The 26,365-nt window shown below is 42.8% G+C and overlaps 1 protein-coding gene across 2 annotated transcripts in view; it reads left to right on the top strand.

Moving 5' to 3' along the window:
* TADA2A (transcriptional adaptor 2A) overlaps nucleotides 1–26,365 on the top strand; it is a 241,860-nt gene that overhangs the window by 22,956 nt on the left and 192,539 nt on the right. For both annotated transcript variants that reach the window (XM_069226575.1, XM_069226576.1), the window contains 4 exons: nucleotides 2,173–2,232; nucleotides 2,341–2,432; nucleotides 8,426–8,583; nucleotides 12,988–13,076. In XM_069226575.1, coding sequence (XP_069082676.1) covers nucleotides 2,173–2,232; nucleotides 2,341–2,432; nucleotides 8,426–8,583; nucleotides 12,988–13,076 — 399 coding nt within the window. The remainder of the gene's footprint in view (nucleotides 1–2,172; nucleotides 2,233–2,340; nucleotides 2,433–8,425; nucleotides 8,584–12,987; nucleotides 13,077–26,365) is intronic.

The raw sequence follows: 26,365 nt of genomic DNA on the forward strand, positions 1-26,365 counted from the left end.
ACTCTGATGAGCTCTTGCATTCGTTATCTAAAGAATTCCCCAAAGCAGAGACCCTAAATAGCCAGAAAAGGAGATTTGGCTACCTAGGAAGGAGGATAGGCTAGCAACACAGGTAAGAGCCTATCAGAAGGAGTCTCTGACGTCACCTGCTGGCACTGGCCACTCAGAGCCGTCCAGTGTGCCAGCACACCTCTGTTTCCAAGATGGCAGAGGTCTGGAGCACACTGGAGGAGCTCTGGGCACCTCCCCTGGGAGGTGCAGGTCAGGGGAGTGGTCACTCCCCTTTCCTTTGTCCAGTTTCGCGCCAGAGCAGGGCTGGGGGATCCCTGAAACGGTGTAGACTGGCTTATGCAGAGATGGGCACAATCTGTGCCCATCAACGCATTTCCAGAGGCTGGGGGAGGCTACTCCTCCCCAGTCCTGACACCTTTTTCCAAAGGGAGAGGGTGTAACACCCTCTCTCAGAGGAAGTCCTTTGTTCTACCTTCCTGGGCCAAGCCTGGCTGGACCCCAGGAGGGCAAAAACCTGTCTGAGGGGTTGGCAGCAGCTGCAGTGAAACCCCGGGAAAGGTAGTTTGGCAGTACCCGGGTCTGTGCTAGAGACTCAGGGGATCATGGAATTGTCTCCCCAATGCCAGGATGGCATTGGGGTGACAATTGCATCATCTTAGACATGTTACATGGCCATGTTCGGAGTTACCATTGTGACGCTGTACATAGGTAGTGACCTATGTCCAATGCACGCGTGTAATGGTGTCCCCGCACTCACAAAGTCCGGGGAATTTGCCCTGAACGATGTGGGGGCACCTTGGCTAGTGCCAGGGTGCCCACACACTAAGTAACTTAGCACCCAACCTTTACCAGGTAAAGGTTAGACATATAGGTGTCTTATAAGTTACTTAAGTGCAGTGGTAAATGGCTGTGAAATAACGTGGCCGTTATTTCACTCAGGCTGCAGTTGCAGGCCTGTGTAAGAATTGTCAGAGCTCCCTATGGGTGGCAAAAGAAATGCTGCAGCCCATAGGGATCTCCTGGAACCCCAATACCCTGGGTACCTCAGTACCATATACTAGGGAATTATAAGGGTGTTCCAGTATGCCAATGTGAATTGGTGAAATTGGTCACTAGCCTGTTAGTGACCATTTGGAAAGCAAAGAGAGAGCATAACCACTGAGGTTCTGGTTAGCAGAGCCTCAGTGAGACAGTTAGTCATCACACAGGGAACACATACAGGGCACACTTATGAGCACTGGGGCTCTGGCTGGCAGGGTCCCAGTGACACATACTCTAAAACAACATATATACAGTGAAATATGGGGGTAACATGCTAGGCAAGATGGTACTTTCCTACAATCGTGATAATTCTGTTAAGAAAACGTACCTAGCACAATATGTGAAGAATTGCGCCTAAACAGCTATCCAGTTATTTGGTTGGATGAACGATAAGAAGATATTGAAGATTATGATACATCAATTGTCTCAAGCACATGTAATGGGCCTATGTACATGTCAAAGGAGAATAACAAAGTTGTAGATGGAAAATATTTAAAAATTATTAGCTGGAACGTAGTGTAAGTATGAATGTTGTTTCTAATCAGTTTAATTAGTATATTTGCCAATAAAGAGCAGGTATATGTATCAAATTTTACTAAGTCCCAAACAACGAAGAGAATGGGTGTGCTAATGAATATTTGAAATTGTCCCTAACCCTAACATTGCCTCTAACTCACCTCTAAGTATAGATGCACAGCTATTTATTTTTACCTTATCTGCAACTACCTCTAGATTTGTGTCCATCTCTAGTAACACTTTAACATCTACCTCCTTTCTTAACCTAATCTATGATCTTTACCATTTCATTAATGGCACATATATGTTAAGAAAAAAAAAATTGAAATCAACATTGATTCAGTGGCCTTTATGTTTTTTCTCCATTATGACCCATTCTTCATTTTAACATTTCCTCTTTTTTGGTTTTTTTAATATGGTGTTATTATGGTGTTTTGGTGTTAAGGTATCTTTGTGGACGTGCTGTAAAACGTACTGTTGGAAACTATAATAAGAAAGGTAAAATTAACTTGGGAAATAGTACAGTCTTATGCAAAAATGCCCACTTTATGCCAGTGAGATCAGGGAGGCAATTTACTTGAATAAGTTTTGTCTTTCTTTCAGTGCTTCACCCGAGGGTTTGAGTACAAAAAGCATCAAAGTGACCATAGCTATGAGATAATGGTAAAGATCCATTGATTTTCCTCTTTTCTTGATTTTACTTCTAAATACTTTATTATTGTATGGTAACTTGAAATGGTCTTTGAAGATTAACTCTAGTTTATTTGGCAGACCTCGGACTTTCCTGTTCTTGATCCCAGCTGGTCTGCACAGGAAGAAATGTCCCTCTTAGAGGCAGTGATGGATTGCGGCTTTGGAAACTGGTAAGGTTATTGTGTATTGCTTTCTTTTTCATAAGTTCCCACATATCCCCTTCAATATAGTTCTCCTTTCCCTTTAATGATGCTTGCTTATTTTGACTGTGTGGTATTTCATGATTCTCAGTAAAAGATGTTCTCCTTAAGGGGAGCAAGACTCTGATTTTCAGTAGATAAAGTGTAATTCTTTATAGCTGGCAAAGATGTACATTGTTTGGGGTGCAAACAGTTGATTTTTCTACTATGTCTTACTATGTTGGTCAATACCAAATCCATCATTGCAGTTTGTGTTTATTGTTCTCCAGCACTGGAACTTTCATATATTTACATTTGTGAATCATTCTCTGTTGTCAGGTTGGGAATCTCTGGTAACATTAAATAGCAGAAACAGTGTTGGAAATGGTAATAGGCTCCAATTACCATGATTGTTTAGTAGCATTCCTACCTCATTCAAAACAACACACGTCAGCCATTGAGCTAGAGGTGCAGAACTCTCCTACTCCCCCTAGAGCCCACCATAGCTCATATTCCTACTTCTGTCATTTGTGAGGGAGTGCCTGTGGAGACCTCTGCTCTTACCTCTCAGTGACCTAATCATGTTACTTTCCTGGTCTACCCTGAGATTCAGTCAGCCCCAGCTTCAGCTTTCAGGGTATTGTAAGTTATTTTTTAGATTAATTTTCTCTGAGTGCTCCATTTTCTGAACCAGGGAGACCTCTGTCACCAACTGAGTGACAGAGGAAACAAATCTCTTTTCAAACCTTGCTCCACCTGTGTACAGAAAGATTTATATGAATGATCCACACAAACAGTGTATTTATTAACTCAATCCAGTATGCATGGCTTCACGTTACATTTGCCAGTATTTTCCTTTTAAAAGACTGGAGGATAAAGAGAGAAGATTGGCACTTTATGTACTTATGAATGAGAAATAGCCTCTAGCTGATGGGAATACCCCCTCATTGCCACGATTCTGTTAAAAGTGCCACACCAAGCACTTCCACGAAGGCACCACCAAAAAGGAAGCATGTAGAGTTTTCAGAATTGGACTTGCACCCTAAAGCACCTGAAGCCCCCTGCTCACAGGAAGAAACCAGATTTTTCTCATATAAACAGTCCAGGAAGGATGTACACCATCATGAACAGAAAAAAGTGTGAGAATCAAACTCTCCGGAAGTCCTCACTAAACTGGCATATTCACCAGTGGGGGTTCTCTCATCACTGAGAAGATGAGAAAGAAGCCACCTTTATCAAATCAAAGACAACTTTGTTGTCACCTGTGAGAACGTCGTCCAACACTAAGGAGACCTTGATGACGCGTCTGTCATTCTGTCATCCTTGTTTACGACAGCCCATCACACTTGACTGACAACGGGTCCAGCAGTGATACCCACAGCCATGACATCAATACTGTTGAAGACAGATGTTTGAGCACCAGCCAACTTTTCACCCTTGTTGTGACAGCAAGCCTTCCAAACCAGAAGGTGTTTAGGAGGTAGCCTACAGTTCTACATAACTAGATGAGTGTTACATATCGTAGTTTGAGGAAGAGCCCTTAGATGAGGAGGTGGCCTACCTGGAGCATGACTATGAACCACGCTTTAGAACGGATAACCTTCCACAATCTTCTTTTTTTATTTTTTTTAATATTTATTGACCAATTTGAATACAGTACAGTAAGCTAGCACAGTAACAAGCACTAGTCCGTGTTGTCAATATAATATCCTGTACATAGGTCTTAAACATTATCCATCAGTTCAAATGGTTACCCAAAAGCATCTCCATCCATATGCATAAATATGTTAACCGACCTCAATCTTATATACCTCATCACCATTCTAAAGAACCAGAGGTCATGCTGGTGCTAGTTTCCTTCTTGTCCGCTCTGTTGCAGATGTTGGATAGTGTCCAAGATTGCTCCCACAAGAGTCTGCAGGGCAACATACACCAGCTCCGCCGTAGCCACCTGGGGCTTCTCTCCCACCTTCACCTCTTTTGGACACACTTCCCAGAGCTGTTGCACAACCATTGGTCTTACTTTTTAGAAACACTTTTGCCGGATGTATTTATTTCAGTGCTTTACGTCAGTGGACATTATTTCACATTGATATCTTTTACATTGTCAAATAATTACTTTTGATTCTTCTAATTCACTGATCTTCTCACAACCCTAAACACCATCCATCAATGTCCCCTAAAACTCCTCACCACACTTAAACCCATCGCTGACCACTAAAATCTACCCTTTCTGTGCCCCCACCTATCCCAGACACCTAAAAGCTCCACACCTCCCCTAAACTCCACCTGTCCCTAAACTGTAAAAACTCCTTCCCAACCCTAACCCCCCCCCCCCCCAAAATCTGTGAACCCTAAAAACCTCTTACCACCCATTCCTGGTCTCTAAAAGCCATTGGCATCCCTAAACTCCATTCATCCCTGAATCTAAAAATCTCCTCACTACCCCTAAAATCCATGCAAACTTAATGCCATTTTAGAATTTTCCTTAAAATCATCTTTCCTTTGAAGTGTTTCCTTTTAATTTTCTATTCATTTGAACTCCCTAATTTGCCTTGCTTTAAAATTGCTTCTGTATGATTTGGTTTCCTCCAACGAGGTTACTCAGATTTCACTTTTCTCTTAATTGACATATTTCACTATTCTAGACCTCAGATAGTTGAACAACTTCCTGAAACAAGTCTGTGCGGGATAATGTTCCAAAGGTTCCTCCTCATGCAACTATTGTCTATCCTCCATGGATTTTCAGGACCCGTATTTCCACATCACAGGAAATACCCAGCTTGCTGCTTTCCTCAAATGACAGCATCACTAGTCATGCCAGTGTCTGTATGACTGGCTTGTCAAGGTTCCATCAAGGGACGAGGCAAAGTTTTCTGTGCCCGTCTGTATCAACCTATCCACTTGTTGGGGCTAGCATTAAACATCCACATGTCTTCTTTAGAACCTCCGACACAATGCAGTTTTTTTCAGGGCTATACTGGACACACAGGTAGAAAAGATATTTCCCTCTGCAGTCAGATTGAGGAAGCTTCATCCCATGGCAGAGACTCTCTATTAAGCAGTCTGTCACAGTCGAGCAATACAAATCTCTGCAGGGACTATTGTCAACCTGCATCAGCCTTATACCTTTTTTGTAGAGTCAAGGTAAGACCTGTCCAACATGAAATGGGCAACCAGTGGAACAACTGAGTGGCTTGTGGGACGATGCGGTTCAGGTCAAAAGATGATTGAAGCATGTGCTGCTCTGGGGGTGGTTTCCTGCAAATCTCATCGTAGGCCTTCCCATTCAATCCTTCAGATGACTCAGTGGTACTAATGATGGATTCCTCCATGGAAGTCTGGGGAGCTCACACACAGGAGCTCTCGACCAGAGACCTCCGATGGATGCAGAAAAGAGGCTTGATGACCATATCCTGGTGCTCTGTGCCATAAAAATGGGCCTACATTAGTTCAATCAATCAGTCAATTAAACAGGATTTGTAAAGCGTCTCAATCGTTCCTCCCAACACTGGCAGGTCTGGTGGTCCTCATCATGACAGGCAACACAACAATAATATTTTACATCACCAGGCGAAGAGGGGGAATGGGGGGTGGATTTAAGAGGGGGAATGGGGGGTGGATTTTGAGATCCCAGCCTCTTTCGGAAGAGACAAAGCTGATATGAGACTGGGCCATCTCCCATCAAGTGGGCATGACTACATCTACCAGGATGCCAGAACAATCAGATGGGTGCACTCAGTTGAACGCTATTAGATTGCCACAAGCGGGCTATAGTTACCACAAGCTGGGTGACCCCACACTGGATTTGGTCGCAACTCGGAGCAACAGGGAATGCTGGTACTACCCCAGCAGGTTTTGGCAACTAGGAACAAATACCATTGCCTTTTTAATCAAATAGTCCAATTCCTTGCCTTTGCATAAGCCTTTCCTCCATTTTCCCTGATCCTAAGGGTAATAAGAGAGGCAAAGATGGACAGCTGTACCCTTATTCTCATTGTTGGGTCATGATCACACCAGTATAGGTATGCCAAGGTCCTGAGACTATCTGCAGTTCCAGTGAAACCATTAAAAAAGTACCAAGAGTCCTCTCGAGGTCCACTGTAGGGAAACTCCATCACGACCTGCAGTCACTGAGTCAGACTGCATAGTACCCGACAAGGTAGAGTTCAACATTTGATCCTGCTGGTAGACTGTAGGAACATCCTGGGTCAAGCATGAGCACCAGCAATGACAAAAGGTTGTAATACCAAATGGAAAATGGAAAAGCAGTACTGTGATTCAGAAGTACAGAACACTCTTCGTCCACTCTTCTCTCACAGTGGATCATAGAGTAGTTTATGAAATGACTTTTCAGAGCATTTTCTCTTGTATGACCCCCCTTCAGCCCCACTGGGTTGAGCCACTTTATGCTGCCTCCCTTTGACCTCCTTCACATTGTGCATCTCAAATTCATGCCATGGAATGTAACAGTTCTCCTGGCACTTACATCACAAGGTGAGATGCAAGCAGTTACTGTGAAAGAACCCTTTCTCGGTTTTGCAGTGGGCATTCATTTTGTGCATTGACCCTAAATTCATGCCTAAAGTCCCTACGGACTTCCATTTAAATTAGCCTGTCATTCACAAACTTTTTTCCCCAAATCCTTCAACCTCAGCAACAAGGTTGTTGCACTCATTGGATGTGCCGCTGTGCATTAAGTTGACAAGACAAAAGACCTAAAGGCTTCTGACTAGCAGTTTGTGTGCTTCGGCCATCCATGAAGATGCTGCCCACACCCTGCAGGGAATGTCACGTTGTCAAGTTCAAAGGCCTGCTCCAGGGAGTAGTGAGGGCACATTCCACCATGATCGCCCTCACCAGACATCGGCCGGGCAGCTATCTGGAAGAGCAGGCACATGTTAACAACGGAGTACCGCCTGAATGTGAATGGAGCAGCCAACTCGGCAGTGGGACAGGCAGTCCTCCACAGCCTGTTTCACTAAGGGTGACCATGCTTCCTGCTTTCTACTGCTTACTGTTCTGAATCAAGCAAGCAATCAATCAATCAGTCAGTATTTGTAAAGCGCGGCTACTCACCCGAGAGGGTCTGAAGGCAATGCGTATAAATGAAAGATCCCATGGTAGAGAAGAAACTATTTACCTGAGTAACTCCAGTTGGCATCTTTCATATGTTAAAATGTGACCCTCCCCGGTTAGAGTCATTATTATGCACTCTGTTCACACTTTGTGCTATAAAATCCTAGCTGTAGGGGGTTCTTTGGGGAATAAGAACTTGGCACTTTCACCTCACTGGCTGAAGTTTGGGTTATTTTGAATGAGGTGGATGTGCTACTAAAACATTGTTATTGAGGCCTATGGCCATTTGTTAGCACTCTTTATTTGTTATTCTGGCTATATAAAGTCACCAGGGTTTCCCAGCCTGACAACAAAGTGATTCAATCATATTCATGTTTCAAAGATAACAATGCCATAGAGCTGGAGTTACAGATTGGTAACTAATTTATTTTATGTTAAAAGAGCTTTTCTTCCCCATGTAGATTGATAAAGTAAAAAAGAAAATAAAAAAATTAAAAATCTGATCAAGAAACATGTTTACAATACTTTTTTTTTTGTAAGACTTATTCATCAGCATCTTTGACATTTCTAATATTAACTTGCAATCCCGAAAGTCCAGTAGTTTTATAGTGTGAATATTAGTTTGAATATTACAACACCAATCAATTTTACAGTTTGAATATTCCATGACCGAGTTGCAGCTATAAGTGAGCTGCACATTCCTGTGCTTTTAGGAAAGAAAGGAGGATGGAAACAGCATGATGCCATACACAGGATATCTGGTTCAACTCCATTGTGACCATAGTACTTTTTATCAGGTGGTACTAGGGAGCCTTGAGACTTTTTGAGGTTAGGTGTAGAATAATTTCAAGAGAGCAGCAGTGTAAGTTGTATTTCAATAGGGAATCTTTGTTTCTTCTCTGTAGGCAGGATGTAGCAAATCAGATGCGCACGAAGACCAAGGAAGAGTGCGAGAAGCACTACATGAAGCATTTCATCAACAATCCCCTATTTGCATCAACGTTGTTGAACTGGAAGCATGCAGAAGAGGCAAAACATGCAGATACTACTATTCCCTTCCAGCGTAAGTCTCAGCATTTGAGAGTTTACCACCACATGTTGTCATTGACCTAATTTATAAGAGTCTGCCTTCTTATACCTCACATGTTAGTTCTTAGTTTTCCTTCCCAGCCTACTATGGGGGCTCCAGAGGCTAACCCTTCATTGAGTGAGAGGAAGTTTAGGTTTAGGTTTAGGTTTTATATAGCTCTAGCGTTCTGCCTTACACTGCTCCACAGTGCAGCGCAGGCATATAGAAACATAAAAAAAAAAAAAAAAAAAAAGCATTATTCAGATTCTCTCACTGGACGGGGTGAGCATTGTGCATCAAAGAGTATGCATACAGAGGTGAAGTTCTGACTGGTAATCCCACCTAGAGGACCCTGGAGCGCCTCATCTGCAATGAATGGCAAGGTTACAAACATAGAATAGCTGCCTGGGTCTAGATATTGTATCAGATGAGACTGGCTGTAATCAGTGGAAGCCCTTGAGTGCAAATGCCTTGAACTTAGTCTACTGGTAGCGCACAGGTGAACTAGCATGTTTTGGAGGCTGGATCCTGGGGTTAGCACTCATGGGAGTTATGTACATAAGCTCCCTGGTCCCTCCCTCTTGCCCCACTCTCTATGGTGCAGTTACTGCCTTCTGTTAAGAAGGCCTCACTATGCACCTCAAAATACTTGAATGAGTAGATCAGTGTATTTACTGTCTAACACTGTTGCCCCACTCTGTACTTGGTTGAGGAGATCTAGGGCTGCTCAAGGTGGAGTTCAAGTAACAGGGATTGAAGGAGACGGGTAAGGATGCTGGGGGATTTTGGATTCTTAGAAATTATGTGAGGCTGGACTATCATACTGCACAGTACAGCTGGTGAAAAGAGATGACATGTGCAGTTGTAGTTTAAGGCAAAGATTGAATTCCATGAGCTGAAACTGAACTTTACATCTTAGGCACCTTATTCATTATTTCCCCTCCATTGTATTTGTTAATTTTCCATTTTCAAACTTGAAGTTTGCTTATTACTGGCTGAAGATCAGTACATAACTGTTGCTCCCTCCACACCCTCTTTCTTCCCTCCAGTCACCCTAGGATGGTCCTTTACTGTGACCTGCCTTTGATAAAAGGTCAAAGCTTTTTAGTATGTCGAGGTCCATTATTTTGAATGTGCTTAACCAGGGAGCTCTGAAGAGCATCTTCCTTTTGCAATTATAAACTAGCATTTGCAATGCAATAAGTCTTGTATTTGTGAGAGTTAGAGCTATTGGCTTTGTAAATGGCAGTGTCTTTTACCTATGTGTTTTGGTTTGGTTTTCAATCGACACCAGTAATATGCAATGGACTGTGCTCTAAGTGAGCCGGGTCCCTCCTGGTCTAAGACTCAGTAGTAATTAGAAATGTACATTGAAACGGGTCCCTTTGGAGCCCTGTTTTCATATCTTTAACATTACAGGCAAACCACTGATCGATTTCTGACGGTTTTTTGTGTATATTTCACATTCCTCACTTAATTTTGCATTCCCTAGGATTGTTAGCTTTTTCCAGAATGTTATGTTTCTGTTTTTTTTTGTTGTTTTTTTTTTTTTGTTGCTATTGCTCTTGTATAGTGCTTACTTTGAACTAAGTGTTAGCCAGGTGTTTTTATTTTTTTATAATGAGCCACAATTGAGTTATGGTTGAAGGCAGTACGACTCTAGGCAAACGTGTTAGTATGGGGATTTTTGTTTACATTTTTAAGCCACACTTAATTACAAAGGCCACATCCTTTTATTGACTCTCCACTTTTTTCATCCCACTCAAAGACCTAGCCATGGGCGTATGGGCAAATGCATTTGCTCATTTACATGGAGCCACACGCTCATGCAAATGAGGGATCTGGCATGAGGAAGTCCACATGATCCATATTACAGAAGGGGCTGTGGACACTTACACTGTTTGGGTGGAAAAAATGTGTGCAAACACATTGGGCGCTCTGGGGAACATCCACATTATGGCCCCAGCAGAGCATCGCAAGCAATACAAAGGAACATATGTACAGATTATTTTTATATTTTTTCCTAATGGTTTTGAAAACTAATTGTTATTGATAGTCATACATAAATAGAAACAGTTTGTTGCACTGTTTAAAAAAAAAAAAAGAAAAGGAAAAATACAGTTTACAAGCAAAGGAGTGTTATTTTCCACTGAAGTTTAAATTATATAAATATGGATAAATGAAAATGTAAAAAAATACTGCAAACCTGGAAGCCCTGAGGTTTGAAATCATGAAGTTAATTTTCCCTAGTTCTGTTTGACATCACAAGATGTCGCTCTAGCAGCTTATATTTGATGTACTGTAAACTCGTATATTTAGGGTCGAGCCTGCGTTGCATGCGCTCGCGCATGCGTATCGCAGCGAGACGCTTTTGTATTTAGAAAAGGGCTCGGAGCCCTGTCAACTTCAAGTCAGTGTTTTTTTTTGGTTCGTGGGCTTGCCTAATAAAATCTGCTTGCTTTCATTAGTCGAAGGCACGCATACGTCATGCCTTTTCCGGTGGCTAACCCTCCTCGAGCGCAGAGACCAAGTACAGAAAACATGCGAGGCTCGCTGTTTTCCATCGGGCTTGTGGACTTCTTCTTTTTCTCTAATTTACGAGCGTGATCTCGCTTGGCAGAAGTCGATAGTTAATTTCACTTTTTCGTGTTATGTACAATAATGCACTTTTGCCCGATAGGTGAAAAGTCGGGTTAGGAGTTTACAACGCGATCAGCTCTAACATGAGCAAACGCGAGACCCGTTGCATTGTAAATGCTTGTTTCATTTGTGACCAAAAGCCCGTGTGTACTGGAGACCTGGAATGTTGCTTATTGTTTTATAGAGTTTTAACAGACAATTACAGCTGAATCCCCAGCTGCCTTCACATCCTGCACTGCATAGATTATAAACTTTCTTTTCTAAAAGGTCTGTACTGATCCATCTGTTGCACATTGCGTGAACTAACTCACTGTTAAATCACCGCCCTAGCTGTCATTGAAAGTAAGAATGAAAAGCAAAATTACCTTACAAACAAGGAACATTAATTAAATAAGTACAATAAAATAACATATGAAGCATGGCGCTGAGCCGCATGGAGAACGGATCGTGGCTGGGATTAAAGGCAAAACCAAAACCAGACAGGAGGAGGAAGCCATCACACACTGTAAAAGGAGGAAGCGTGAACGTAGTGTGATAGCCAACAAAAATGTTCTCTTAGTGAAATCGCCTGGGAGGGAACTAAGCACACAAAGGGAGGGACATTTAGAAAGATACACCAATAAAAAGGAAGAATTTTAGATGGCACAACAAACAATGAATGGCAAGAGTGGCATGGTTAAAATCCCATGAATTGAATACAACATGTCTTGCAGACAGCGCTGCGCGCTGCCTAGGTTCGACCTAAAAAGACCTAAAAATGCACCTCTTGTAGATAATTTAAAAAGATGCTTCAAGAGACTCTCCTCGTACTGTGTGTGATTTAAATTTCATTAATTGATAAATCAAAAATCAAGACATTCCAATTTTTATCTTAAGTTGTTACAGCGTGCTGAATGTGCATGGCTGCCCCTTCAGTAAAATTTGGAAGGCCATTTTCTCTCCATGGTGGTCCCTTGAGCTTCCTCTCCAAGTGGCTTTCACCTGTGAATACCTACCAGGTCCTATAAGTTGGTGTCCTGCCTGGTACGTTTGATGAAGATAGTTTATCAGGTGTTGTGAATGCTAATACTGTGACCTGGTGACTTGTCAATATTTCGATGACTATATCCACCTCAGTTTTAAAATTGACTATTATGCATGTTATTCGCTTAAGCCACCCTTTTCCCTGTACAATTACTCTGCAGCAATTGCCATCTTCTCCTAAAAGAAGGCCTCAGAGCAAACCATCAAACTAAATGCGAGTATTTTTGCTTGCTGACAGACTTGTTCTTTTTACTAGTGTCTCCTTGGGGGAGCAGGCCTGGGCTGCTAAAGATGAGGGACTTGAGTGAGGGTACAGATGCAATGTAGGTGTGCTCTATTAAACTTAACATGTGGGAAAAATGGTGGGCTGACATGCTTTTAAATGTACAAAGGAACCTTGCATACTGATCCCATGCCCAGTCCTTCCCCTGGTCTCACACTTCACTCAGCAGCAGTTGCTTCAGAACACTCAAGACTCTGTAACCATGTAAAGTAGGCCGTCGCAAATTAATAAGTGAACATTGTGCCTTGTGGGGTATGCGTTTGAGAATGTTTCTGTACCCTGCTTGCATGAGTGTGGCTTACGTTTGTTGATATTCTAAGTGCCTCAAGTAATTTAATTTGTCTTGTTTGCTTCACCACCATTTGAAAGAAAAATGTCTGATAAGGTCTGTCCTCAAAATGCAATTTTTTGATAATGTAAACCTTTCAGCAAATGTAAATGTCTTGTTTCAGCTGCTGACGATCCTCCTCGGCCTGTTTTTGACTCTTTGCTTTCCAGGGATATGGCTGGATACATGCCTGCCAGAGCTGACTTTATTGAGGTACTCATGTTTATGTTTGGTTTCCTTGGTTAAAGTTGACTGATAAGTTAGCAGGACTCTGTGCAAATGGGTGAATGATTAGGTTTGAGTATTAACCATAGGACTTAAAGAGGGGTACGTTTCTGTTCTAATCTAAACAGTGTCTCTTATGAAAGTGACCCTGACATCCAGCGACAGAAATGTTCAACAGTCATAGAATGAACAGTCAGGCATTTTTCACTTGCACTAGCCCCCTTAACATAATGTAGCAAGTGTCTTTTGACAGCAGTTAAAGTCCATTGGTGGCCATGTTTTTCAGGATTTTCATTGAGGGGAATTTAAACAAAGCTCATGTGAATGGTTGATATAAACGATAAGATGTCAGTATGCTTCTCATTCTTTATTTTTCAAAAGCTAGCAGCAAAGGAAATAAACTGCATTTCTCGTTAGGTTTCGGGGGCATATGGTAATTTATTCTAGTTGGACCCCTGTCTCATTTGACCACTTCCGACTTTTCCTCTTTCACCCACCATGATTATGTGATGCTTTGTAGACCTAATTGGCTGTATTAGTCCTCTGTGCATTGTTAGATCAAACCTTGTATAGTTTCCCTGGCATACCTCGTCCTCAGGTAATCAGTCAGAATCCAGCCATTCCCCCAAACTGTTGTTTTGGTACACCCAAGATGCAATAAAAAATTAAAAGGGTTTTTTTTTAAACTAAATTTGAACAAAACACTTCTCTGGGCTTGGATCTTTCATATATTCACATCCTTGAATCATTCCCTGTTGTCAGGATGGGAATACCCAGTAATCTTAATTATCAGCAAACAATGCTTAAATGGCTGTAGGCCTCAGTTGTAGTGTTTGTTTAGTAGCACAGCTACCTCACTTGAAGCAACCCAACCTTCAACCGATGAGGTATAAGTGCTAGCTCTCCTACTTGTCCTGGAGACCACCATCGTTCAGAATTCTGCCACAAGTCGTGAGTGAAGGAGCACATCTGAAGAGCTCTGCTCTAACCTTTCATTAGCCTTATCCTGATATTTCTGATCTACTCTGGAGTATAGCCAGTCCCATTTTCAGCTTTCAGTGAACTGTGTATTTTTGGGGTTAATTTCTAAAAGTTTTCCATTTTGCTTGACCATGGAGACCCATCCTCCTTCACCAACTGTTATCATGACTGTCAGAGAAAAAATCCTGCTCTACTTGTAGTCCGAAGAAAATCTACTCTGATGACCCACTTGACCAATGTGTTTACTGCCTTTATGCAGCGCAGACGCCTTGACTGTGACATTTTCAGACCTTTCCCTTCAAAGACTCTTAAGGCTAGAGAGGAGATTGACACTATTTTGTATTGTACTGCAACATTTTAATAGTGCTTACCTATCTCTATGTGGGGTGTTTGAGTGCTTGCCTGCATGGGTAGTACGCTATATAGTGTAGGGTGTGTAGACACAAGAGTGTTTTTGTTTTGATCCTGTGTGGTAAGTGTTTCTATGTTGTGTATGATGACCACTGAGGTGTGGTTATTGTGCTATGGGACTCAGTGCTTAGCAGTGTGATGGTTGAAGAAGAGTGAGGGATAGGCACGCAGTTTATGATTTTCAGTAAGCTGGGAGTTTTGAGCAGTGCTGTAGGTCCCTTTTTGGCATTTGCTATGTTCATAGTCCATTTACCAGGTTGTCCGAAGAGAGATGTTGTGTTTTAAAATTTATGGTCCTGAGAGGGCATAGGTTAAAGAGAAAAGTGGGGGAGATAACTACTAATGAATCAGATTGTTCATTGTGAGATGCCAAGAAGTGCCCGTAGTGTGTTGCTAGTCAGGACCCGCAGTGTTGGACTAAGTTGGAGGCTTCCATTACCCAGCAGTATATGGCTGATCTCTTCAGTTATTCTGTGCCTGTTCAACTGTTGATGGGTGGTTTGTTGCTGTGGACTGGTGTAGTACTAGGTGATGGATATGACCATTAGCAGTTTTGTCTTACGTTTGTGTAAGTGTCTGAAAGTAAAAAGGAAATAATTAAGCAGCCTGTATGACCTACAGTCGGCTGTCTGGCTGTTAAATGTTATGGTTAGTTTTAGTGTGGGATATATAATTAATTGCAATTGCATTATATAGCATTTACTACCCTTGATGGGCAGCATGCTGCTCCAGGTCCCCGGATTAGTGTTTTTTTTGTAGTTATTACTGGTTATTGGGATTAGTCGTGTGCTCTACAGGAACCATTCCATGCCTTTATTCCAGTTTTTGTGTGGTAGATCACATTAGTAGGAATTAGGTGTGAGCTTTAGCGGGAGAAGGGGATCTGGGAATGTCATGAATTGGTTGGTGATATTAATAAATGAGCTATAGGAGATTAGGAATTTTTAGGGTGCAGGGTATGACTTTTAAAGGAGAGTTTGTGATCTGTGCAATAAGTTGCAGACAATTTGCAGAGATTTAGAAGTAAAGAATAAGGCAAACATGCATGTAATTTAGAGTAGGCTGTACTTCAAGAGCGGACGTAGTCAGAGGATGGAAAAAAGGAGAGTCATTTGAAAGAAAAAGGAGAATAGAGAGTTGGGAGTTTTATGCAGGGGTTTTAGGAATATTGCGGGTGCTTTTGAGACCGCATGCACATCTGCATTAAGAAACAACAGTATTCGCATGTGTTGCAGCATCACTGTAGGCCGTGAGAACACCCTGTGCACACACACCATCTGCATCCATGAGTAAATGGTATTAAAAAAAATATGGTTTCAGTTTCCCTTAAAATAAGAAGGAAGAAAAACGAAAAAATTGAATGGTCTTGAAATAGCAGTCCAGTTAGTTGAAATAATATGATTACTTACCTGGAGTAGTTTTACAGCTTCAAGACTATCTGGATTCACACATGCTGTGCATTATTCTGCCATTTAGTGATTGGGTCTGTAATTGGTTGTTTTAGCCTTTTTTTTTCTTTCTTGTAAATGGGTGTCAACCATTGGTGGTAGGTCCTTCCCCACACTCATGTCAGACGCACCCCACAGAAGCTCCACAGCAGGTCGACATCCTCAGATTCTTTAATCTGGTGTTTCTTTGCCCATGGCTTCCTTAGTGTTAAATTCACCTTCTCCCTTTCCTGATGCAAATCTTGCACACATTAAGCAGTGTGGGTGTTATCGGGGTCTCGTGTGGACTGTCCACTTGTAATGGTCCATTTTGCTACAGATGCATTCTTGGTTGCTGCGGCAAAGGAAATGAAGAACTGATTGTTCTTCTTGATTGGTTTGGCTACCTGTATGTAGTACATCACTGTCCTTCTTACATCTAGTGTGTGAAGGTCATGTTCTACCTGTGATTTTGGTTGTTGGACAAAAGCTGGTCATTTTATAGTTTGATTGAGGTGGATGTGTGAGACTACCTTGAGTGGGAGGTTTGGGTTAGTCCTCATTACTACCCTGTCTTTATGGATTTGATGGTATGTTTCTTGATCCGTGACAGCTTGGAGTTTGCTTACCCTTTGTAAGGATGTGATGGCTATGAGGAAGGCTTGTTGTCAAAGTAAGAAATTGCAGCCTTGCACTGTACATGACTTCAAAAGTTGGTTTTGTGAGCTTTGTTAGCACCAGGTTTAAATTCCATGTGGATGTGGCGGATGCTCTAAACAGTGTCTGTTTCTGTAAGTATTGATGGGGCATTCTCTGAGACTGGTGGTTTGGGTATGTAGACGCAAAGCTTTGGCATTTTGCATACTTCTGAGTTGCAAACAAGTCTAAGAAGTGGGGAACCCTATATTTGGAAGATCCTGTTTACCACTTTCTGTTTTAGCTCCCACTTTTGAGAGGTGGTTTTCTGTCTTTGTCTGTTTCTGCGTTTTGTATCCCTGGTAGTTATAGTTTTGTGTCTCTGTATGACTAATGTCCGTATGTCTTGTGCTAGATTGTTTAGCATGGCAAATCTTGCCACCTCTTTTTTTGTTGAGTTGAAGCATGGTGGTGTGCTTTTGAGCCTACATGACCTTCCTGATGATCTGCAACTGAAAAACCTTGTGTTTTACTACCTCTTTTGAGCTTGAAGTTCCCCATGTGCGCTTTTCACCCTGTGTGGGGAGTATCTATTTTGGCGACTGAGGAAGCTGATAGTTCGAAGGGTCTGCCTATGTTCCTGGCGCTCCAACACTCATCCTCCTTGTGTACTCTGCCTGTGATAACCACTAGATCCTCCCAACTCCCATATTTCCCAGGTCCATTGTCCTTGCAGCCACTCCTGTAGTGGTCTCATGTGGAGCCTGGTGTTTGGAATGAGTGGTATACACACCATGCCATCAGCTTCACCACTGTCTATAAAGTCAGAGGTTTCTCCTTCTGGTAAAGGCAGATTTGCTTGGCCAATTCTCCTCAGCAGGGAAAGCTCTCTCTTCTTTGGAATTTAGGAATTCAGTTTTGAGGAAGATGGAGAAACCCAGGGTCCAAAGGGTTGTCATTACTGTCCCTGTATTGTCCTGGCATTGCTTACATGACTTTGCATTTTCCAACCATTTGCCTAAGTAAGAATAAACATGGACTCCTTTAATCCTTTTACTCATTCTATTGCAGGTAGGCATTTTGTAAACAACCTAGAGGCTAATTTTATCCTGAAGGGTAACACACTGGAACCTGTAATGTGCCCTATCTACAATAAATGTAGCCATATAACACAGGATAAAATTGTATTTTTTGGTGAACCTCTTGAGGGCCCTGGGGTCCAAGATAAGTCTGAGGGAACTGTCTGTGGGACCAAAAAGAGTCCGTAGAATCCTTTCCACCTATTTTTCTGGGACTATTTTAATTGAATTTATCTGTTGCAAATCTGCCACATCCACTCTGAGGTGAAGTAGATCTACTTGGTTTTATGGTCTTGGCTTTGGTTTGATGTTGGGCGGTAGTTTCAAGGGTTCCATTTAGTAGCCGTGCTGGATGATGTGAACCACTTGTCAAACGTGATGTTGATCCACTCCTTGAGGAATCCTCCAAATCTGCCCTCTACAGGCGTTATGTTTAGCGAGACCTTTGGTTTGAAGTCACATGCTGATGTGTCCAGCACCCCTTGTTGCTGCTTCTCTTCCCTGGGCTTTCCCTCATTAGGGCTGAATTGGGGTGCTGCAGTTGTGTTGGGGCACCCTGGTTTTACCCTTGTGGCGTGAAATGAGTGATGGGTTATCAGATGTGAACCTCCAATTGGGGTCGCTCCTGTTTTTGGACCACCTCTGAATTGAATGGCCCCACAGATTTGGCAGTGTTATTATCCTTTCGTCTTTGAAAGGGGTCCTCAGTGGTTGCTCCAAAGTGGCTTTCTCTGGTAAATGGCATGTTTACCACCACTGCTAGTACTTCTTGCTAGAAGCAGAACACGCAGCCACAATTCTTCTGAGCATAGTTCTGGTGCAGCGTTTGCTACTGGCTGTATCTGCCACATCAAAGGCCGACTTCAGACATCCTTGCTTATTGTCTCTTGGATGATATTTTTTGCCTTTTTCTTTAGATTATTTTTTTGCACTTTTCTGGTACTACTCAGGAAAATGGTGTGATAGGCCTTTCATTTCCTCCCACTGCTGGACTGCTTCTGAGTACTCCATTTTTCTACCAACCATTTCCACTTATCTGCTCTCCTTGTTTGGAGTTGAACCCACTGCTGGGGGGTTGTTATCCCTCTTTCATGTCGTGGAGACTATTGTTCAGTTGGTGTTTACTCTGCCCTTGGTATAAGCTGGGTCTTCATTGTGCTCCAAGGCGAAGGGCCTTGTCTTCGGCTGCCTCTCTGAATGCTTTTCTCCCTCTGATCTAATTAATACACTGGGAATCACTGGCAGAAATTGGCTTCTCCTCTGAGAAGACAACTGTTTCCAGTAGAAAGCTGGGTTCTACCTGCTGATCAAGTTTGATGCCGTAGATGACAGAAGCCCTCTTTACCATTGCATTGTAACTGGCAGTGTCATCTTGCAGTGAGAGTCTGCAAAATGTCCTCAGGGAGGTCGCTTTCTAAAATTCGGTGCTGATTGGATCCTTTATTGAATTCTTCATTGCACTCTCAGATCTCCTCTTCATCTCCTTTTGTCAGTTTTGGCGTTGTTTGCAGTTCCAGTTCTTCAACCTCGACCATCTTTTACTTCAACGTTTGGAGAGGAATCCTGTATCCCTTCATGGAGTCAAAACCCTTTTCTCCTGATCAGAGCCTTCATCTCCGCATCAAGATGACTTTTCTTTCCGCTGCCAAGTGCCTTCTGTTCAACTTTGCTCAAAGTTTTTCTTTTCTGCGCCAAAGGCTCCATTTTGTGTCATTCCTTCTCCCTTCCACTCTCTTAATGGACATTCTGGGCCAAGGCTGATTCAGAGGGTTTGCTCCCTGTGGTATATTTGGGTTTGGACACTTTGGGCACTTTGGGCTTCTGTTTGACATTTATCACTGTCAATTTTATAGTCTGTGGTTTTGGGGTGCCTGGATTCCGAGGCACTCTGCTCCACCTCCTGGCAGTTCTTAGGATGGTACCTTGTGTTTCCAGACTCAGGTGCTTCGACGTAAATTTTTTTTTTTTTTCATTTTTAATTAACTACTTCTCCCTTTTGGTGTCGGAATCTTGCCACTGCACCATTTCGATTTCTTCACATGACTCATCTGTCTTCTTCCTGGAGGAGTGTTCTTGCACCATGGCTTGGTGTACCCACCTCTGTTCTTCTCTAGACTTGAATGTTTTTGACTGGAATTATGCACAGGTGTTGCATCACTTTGACTGATGATCCTTCAGTGAGCACAGGTTACACACATGATGAGCACATTTATGGTAGCAGATAGGGCAGAACCTGAATGGTGTATGCTCCATGCCAGAACTGCATTCTCTGTTCCATGCTATTGATGACCTCTTGGGTAATATGGGTTCAAAAACCCCAAGGTGTTTGGTAGAAAACTGATTTTCCTTGACGCTCTTAGGTGTTTATCCTCTGTGCTGTAGGAACCTGGTGATTTTCCTCCAAAGCCGGCTTCTATTATATAGACCAAACAGTCTTGATGCAGAGGTGTGGTTAGCATCTTCAGATTAATTTCTTACACCACCTCCACCCACTACAACCACCAAGTCCCCTTCTGCGGGGCCTTCATGGAGCACTATTAATGTCTGCAAACAAAGGACATGGCAACAAATTGTCAACAACGATGTCCACTTACCAAAAAAAAAAGGACTAAAAATACACCCACCAGATGGTGGGACAAGGCACAGGTTTTGTATCTGGAATGCTTCACTCTGCAAAACTCTATTTTCAGAAAGAGAAAGACTGAGGCAGTAAGCAGCATGGATCAGCTGTCACCATAGCCACACTAAAAGAAACATAAACAAGCAAACATGTGCATTTTCCAGCACAACTTTACATTAGAAGTGTATACTCATTGTGACTGATCTCCTCTGGTGAAGACCGAGTGGCCTTTTGCAATAGTCTTAAGTGTATCTTTAAATTCTCTTAGAAGTGAGAGAGACTCGAAAAAGACAGCAGTGGATAGACATCTGACGGCAGGTGAGACCCGATGATCAAGCTATTGTCGACTTTTTAAAAAACTCTACGGACTGTTATCCCGTTAGACAAGAAAAAACAGTACTGCTGTGGAAAGCAGTGCTGCCCTGCACTTTCACAGTTTTCTGGTCAGCTGTGTGAACTCAGACAGCTTGGCAATCATGCAAAGTTCAGTGGAGGTACTCCTAATGTTTTAAAGTTTTTTTTGACAATGTAGCTATGCTCCGATTGTGGTTTACCAAATGTCAACCTGCATTTTGAGTGAGAGCAGCTACCGACTTCTGAACACAGACTACTTTGTGATGGCGGAGGTAGAAGATTCTGCTGCAGTGGGACAGGCCTTTCTACTTGTAGCCAGTTTAAGGTTATTTCAGGGCCCCATAATAGAGGTGATTTTCCTTCACGTCCGCAACATGATGCCTGTTGTGTATATGGGAAATAATGGTTTGCAAATGTATATTATTTTTAGCATTATTTATTAAACGATTATTAGACCCTGGGATAGCATAGCACATTAGAGTTAAAGAGAAGGAAAAACATTGCACAAAAATGAGTGCATATTCATATTAACAGTATGGGGGTTACAGGTTACACCATACATTACATAGTAGTGACTGGCACTGTTCAGGTTACATGAATGAATGAATTAATGAAAAAACTAACTCTCTTTTTCGAGAGAGAGAGTATTGCACATAGAAAAAAATATTTTTCATCACAGGAATCCTCAATATAGTCCCACTAGAGTTGGTAAACCCACAATTGGTAGGCAACTGCACTTAAGCACAACAATAAAAACGTTTTGACAAACCCTATGTTTTTTTTTTTTTTTAAATATATTTTTATTGTTTTATCAAACATATGGCAACATTTAAATGAAATACAAAAGGTTACATACTGTTCACCATACAGTATACATGTAATTTTTACTTATGCACTTTCTGCAAATCCAGTGTAATTGTAACAGAACCCGAGTTGGGTTCTGAGAGTTGTGTTCCTACATACATGTTGTATTCGACGTGTGCGTAGTAATTCAAAAATCAACAAAGAAAGTAAAAAATAGAAAGAATAAGATGGGAGCTGAGGCAGTTCCAAAGGGCCTGAACCAAGGGGGAGGGGGGAAGAGGGACCCCCAGGGGAGGGGGGAGGGCCCCGGCGCAGGGGGGAGAGCCAGCCGCAGCGGGGGCATGAGGCACACCACACAACCCATGCACAGCGATTACGTGTCCATCAGTGCGACAACGCTCCACCCACGCACAGCCGAGCTGCCCCCAAGCCACAGGGGACCAGCCCGCTGCTAGCCGTGAGGCGCCGAACGGCTCACCAGTAAGGACCAACAGGATACGGAGTCCCATATCCCCAGTGTCCTCCGGAGCACGGCAGGACTCCGATGATGCCCTCGCGAGGGGTATTACAGTGACAAACCCTATGTTAATAATGAAGGCAAAGTGGCTCGACATGAAAGCACACCTAATAAGCCTGAAAAAGAAACAAATATCATTCTTCTAAGGGGGATAACACCTCTTCTGGGAATGATTCCGTGAAGAGTGCTCCACCAAGCACTTCAACATAGTTGGCTCAGAAATTGAAACGCATAGATTTCCCAGAGCTGAACTTACATCCTAAAGTGCCTGCAGCCACCTCCTCAGAGAAAGTCGAGTCTCTTCAAAAAAATGCTCCAGGCAGGACAAACACCTATCTGTGCAAATATCAGTGCGAAAATGCAGATCCTTAAGTGTCTTCAGTGAGTTCGAACCTCCACCAGTAACTTCCATGTCATCATTGTTGTCGACAGAAAAGAAAAAAACACTCATCGATGGTGACGCAGTCTGTGACCAAACCCTAGTCAATAACACTCTCAATTTCATGGTCATGACGGCAACAGCTTTGATGTCTATCACCTCAAAAGTAGACGATGACCCCATTAACTATGACCACACTGTTGACTGCAGTTTCTTCCATGTCAGTCCCTTTTTAGCTAATTCAAATGAGAGCAAGTCTTCCTAACCAGATTCTCGATACTGAATTGGGAATGGATCTGAGCGATCAGGAAGCCTCTGAGATAGCTTATAGCCCTCTGTAGCTGGATGTCACTTATGTCCCAGGGGTTGAAGGAGACACCTTGGATGATAAGACTTTTCAGGAGTATGACCACCAGTCAGAGATTTTCATAGCTGATCACCCTCAGAACTATACAGCTTGTCATGGCTGGTATGACCCTGAGGTGTTGCAGGTACGTGTTTCATTGTTGACAACCTTGCAACCTTATGATGATGGGCAGCTTTCGAAAGGCCGATCCCTCAACAGCGCCTGAACAACCTATCTCCCCCACCACTACCAACACCTCTACCCCTTTTACCTCTTACAGATCAGTCTCCAAGACCAGTCGCACCAAAACTGGTCCGACCCACTCCTAAAGATACAAGAGACCATAATTCTTCAGATTCAACCTAATCTAATTTGGAGGAAGCAGGCGAGCTGCCAGAGGACGGGGGTAATGAGGAGTGGAGTGAGTATATTCTACCAAAGGAATATGACAAATCGCCCTTTCATGCCAGATACATCCCCTCATGACCTAACCCGTTTCCACATGTTAATGGAAACAATTTTTTTAAAATTAATGAGAGGATAAAAAAAATGTAATCTCCTGGTAGAACAGCAATGCTTCCTATATGCTTTTAAAGAACAATCCTGTAAAACTATTAGGTCAATAATTAAACTGGGGTTTGTCTGGTCAGAAGGCCCAAAATTGCTGAATACACTAGCCACAGTGTTAGCTGTTGTGCCTTGTTGGGAGAAGAAATACAGCGCCCTACACATGGTCCCGGCCATCCCAAACCAGACTTTATCATCATCTCTGTGGCACAATGCAGATATCGGAACCCACTCACACCTTTGTCAGCACTTCCTGATAAGACACGGCAGATGCATTGATAATTTAGGCTCTAGAGTTGGTTCCATGCCAGTAACATCAATCAAGGCCGCAAACGCCTTAGCAATTTTAAGCCGGAATGATAGCCAAATGTGGCATGACATCTTGCGATTGATTAACCTTATATTCGATGATAAGAAAGAGTTTGCTAGAGCTGTAGTCAAAGAAGAGTCGACAACTACAGCAACCATCATTGATGCTACAATGGATGTTTCAAATGCAGATTTTTGGAAACTAGCAGAAGCAGCTATATTGAGAAACTAGGGATGGCTGTGGTCTACATTTTTCCTTCCATAATCCCAGGATATGATGCTGGATATTCCATTTGATGAAATAGCTTTGTGTGGGAAACATGTTGATGGTACTTTGCAGATTATTACAACTGATACAACTGGGGCTAAATCCCTTGGTGCCATCCAATATCCTTGTCCTGACAACTCAACTTTTTGTGGCTCATGAACGTCCGAGGCCTACAGAGGAGGTTTTAATCAATATGGTGGCCACGGCTGCCCATATTACCCTCCCAGCAACCCAGATACCACCAGAGTTTTACACCCAATAGAAACCACATACTGGCATATGGCAGATTTTCTGGCTGAAAAAATAGTGCCTCACAAACATTTTCCTAAGGCTACTAAAACTAGCTTGAGGTTTCGCAGATGTCAACCCGTTTTACTCCCCCCCACCCTCCCACCCAATCCTCCACTTCTCCCCCATAGCAGATAGGGGTGAGAACTGTAGAATTTCCCTTTTTGTCCTGGCATGGGAGTCCATAACATCGGACCATTGAATGCAGCAGATGGTTCAATCAGGTCATACCTTGGATTTCTTATCAAAATCACTGGACTGGCCGCTCATGAAAGAACATCACTTTCATTTGAGGGAGTTGTAATAAGACATTTTTCTCAAAAGACAATCTCAAAAACCCGGAGTAATCCGTTTTTTTAATCCACATTATTTCTGATCAGGAAGAAAATAGGACAGTGGAGACCTATTATTATGGATTGGGGGTGGTGGGGGGACGGACTGCCCAAGTTCCTAAAGAAACAAGCCTTTTGCATGGTAATAATCAAAGAAGTCCTCTTGATGATCAAGAAAAATGATTATTTGACATGCGTGGATCTTCAAGATGCATATTTCCTCATCCCAATACACTCTTAAGTTTAGAGGCAGCACTACCAATTCAATGTGCTACCATTCTGCCTCAAATCAGTGCCTCAAATATTCACCCAGTTCCTGCTAACCAAGTGTGAATGTACTTGGATGGCGGGCTTGTCAAGGCACCATCAAGGGAAGAGGCACTGACTTCTATGACCGCCTGCATCACTCTGTTCTGCTGAGCAGACTAACACTAAACACCAACAAGTCCTCCACAAAATCTAGAATAAAGCTTCAATTCTTGGGAGTAATGCTAGACAGCAACTAGGAAAAGCTTTACCCTCGGCAGAAAGGCCTAATTAAGCTTTGGTCCATGGTAAGGACTACCTCCACCAAACAGTCTGTCACAATCAGGCAGCCCAAATCTCTGCTGGGCCTGATGTCTTCATGCATAGGTCTAATACCCTGTTGCAGGCTCCGGATGAGAACATTCACGCAAGAACTGGATAGCTAATGGATGCAAGTTTACTGGCATGTTGGACAATACTGTCCTGAGTTACGAAAAGCCTGAAACAAGCAGTATTATGGTAGCAAATCCCTACGAACATCAACAATGGGCTTCCTTTCCACTCATCTGACAGACGGACTTACAACAGAAGCCTCTTGGGATGGCTGCGGGGGTGAGGGGCTCACATGCAGGAAACTAGCTAGCAAAGGCCCATGGCCAGATGCAGAAAAGCAGCGCCATATCAATGTCTCAGAGCTCCGTGCAATAAGACAACACCACATTGATGTTTTACATCGCCAAACCATTACAGGAAGGAGGAGGTTCCGATCTCTGTTGTAAGAGGCGCTGATGCTATATGTGTCTGCTACTTCCCATCATGTTGACATCACTGTGGAGCACCAAAACGATCAGCCAGATCACTCAGTCCAACACTGTCGGACTGTCATGAATGGAAGCTGTACCAAAATCAAGTGGACTATCCCGTCCATAAATGGGGTTGCTCCACATTCGACTTGTTTGCCACCCAGAACAACAAGAAACTGCAATTTTACCTAGCAGGGTTTGTCAGCCAGAGTCCAGATGCAACACCTTTTCGATGAAATAATCCAACGTCTTTGCGTATGTTTTTCTGCCGTTTCCTCTGACCCCCAGTGTTCTAAGGAAAGCGAAGGCAGAAAATTGTACTCTGATTCTCATTGCCCCGGTCTGGCCAGGCCTTTACTGGTTCACAGAGTTCCTGAACCTATTAGTATGCTCATCAATACCATAAAAAATGAACCACGATCTCCTGTATATGCACAAAGGACACAGCGTGGTATCCGACGACTTAAAGCTTGGTCATCTAGATCTCTCAGCAGAATGTAAAAACAGCCTGGTGCAAGCTACCATAAGAACTTATAATGACAAAAGGAAGAGTTTCTGTGTCAAGTGCAGAACCAAGAGGATCCACCCATTGGCAGTAATACTTCACAAAATACTTCCATATTTGCTGAACCTTGTCAAGAGTCCATCTGGCAGCAATCTCACAGTTTTGTAGAATGGAAGATAATTTGATCACTGCTTTCTCATAGGGAATAATAAAGCAACTTTTAAGAGTGCCCTTTCAGAGCATTTACATCTGTACAGCCCACACCAATTCCCTGGGTGCTTAACACTGTCCTGAGCCAACTCATGCTGCCATCATTCAGGCTGTTCCCCAGAGCACATCTAAAGTTAATTTCATAGAAGACAGAGCTTCTCTTGGTGCTTCTGTTGACACACAGAGTAAGGGAAA

Source organism: Pleurodeles waltl, chromosome 3_2, assembly GCF_031143425.1.
Source record: "Pleurodeles waltl isolate 20211129_DDA chromosome 3_2, aPleWal1.hap1.20221129, whole genome shotgun sequence".
NCBI classification, from domain to species: domain Eukaryota; kingdom Metazoa; phylum Chordata; class Amphibia; order Caudata; family Salamandridae; genus Pleurodeles; species Pleurodeles waltl.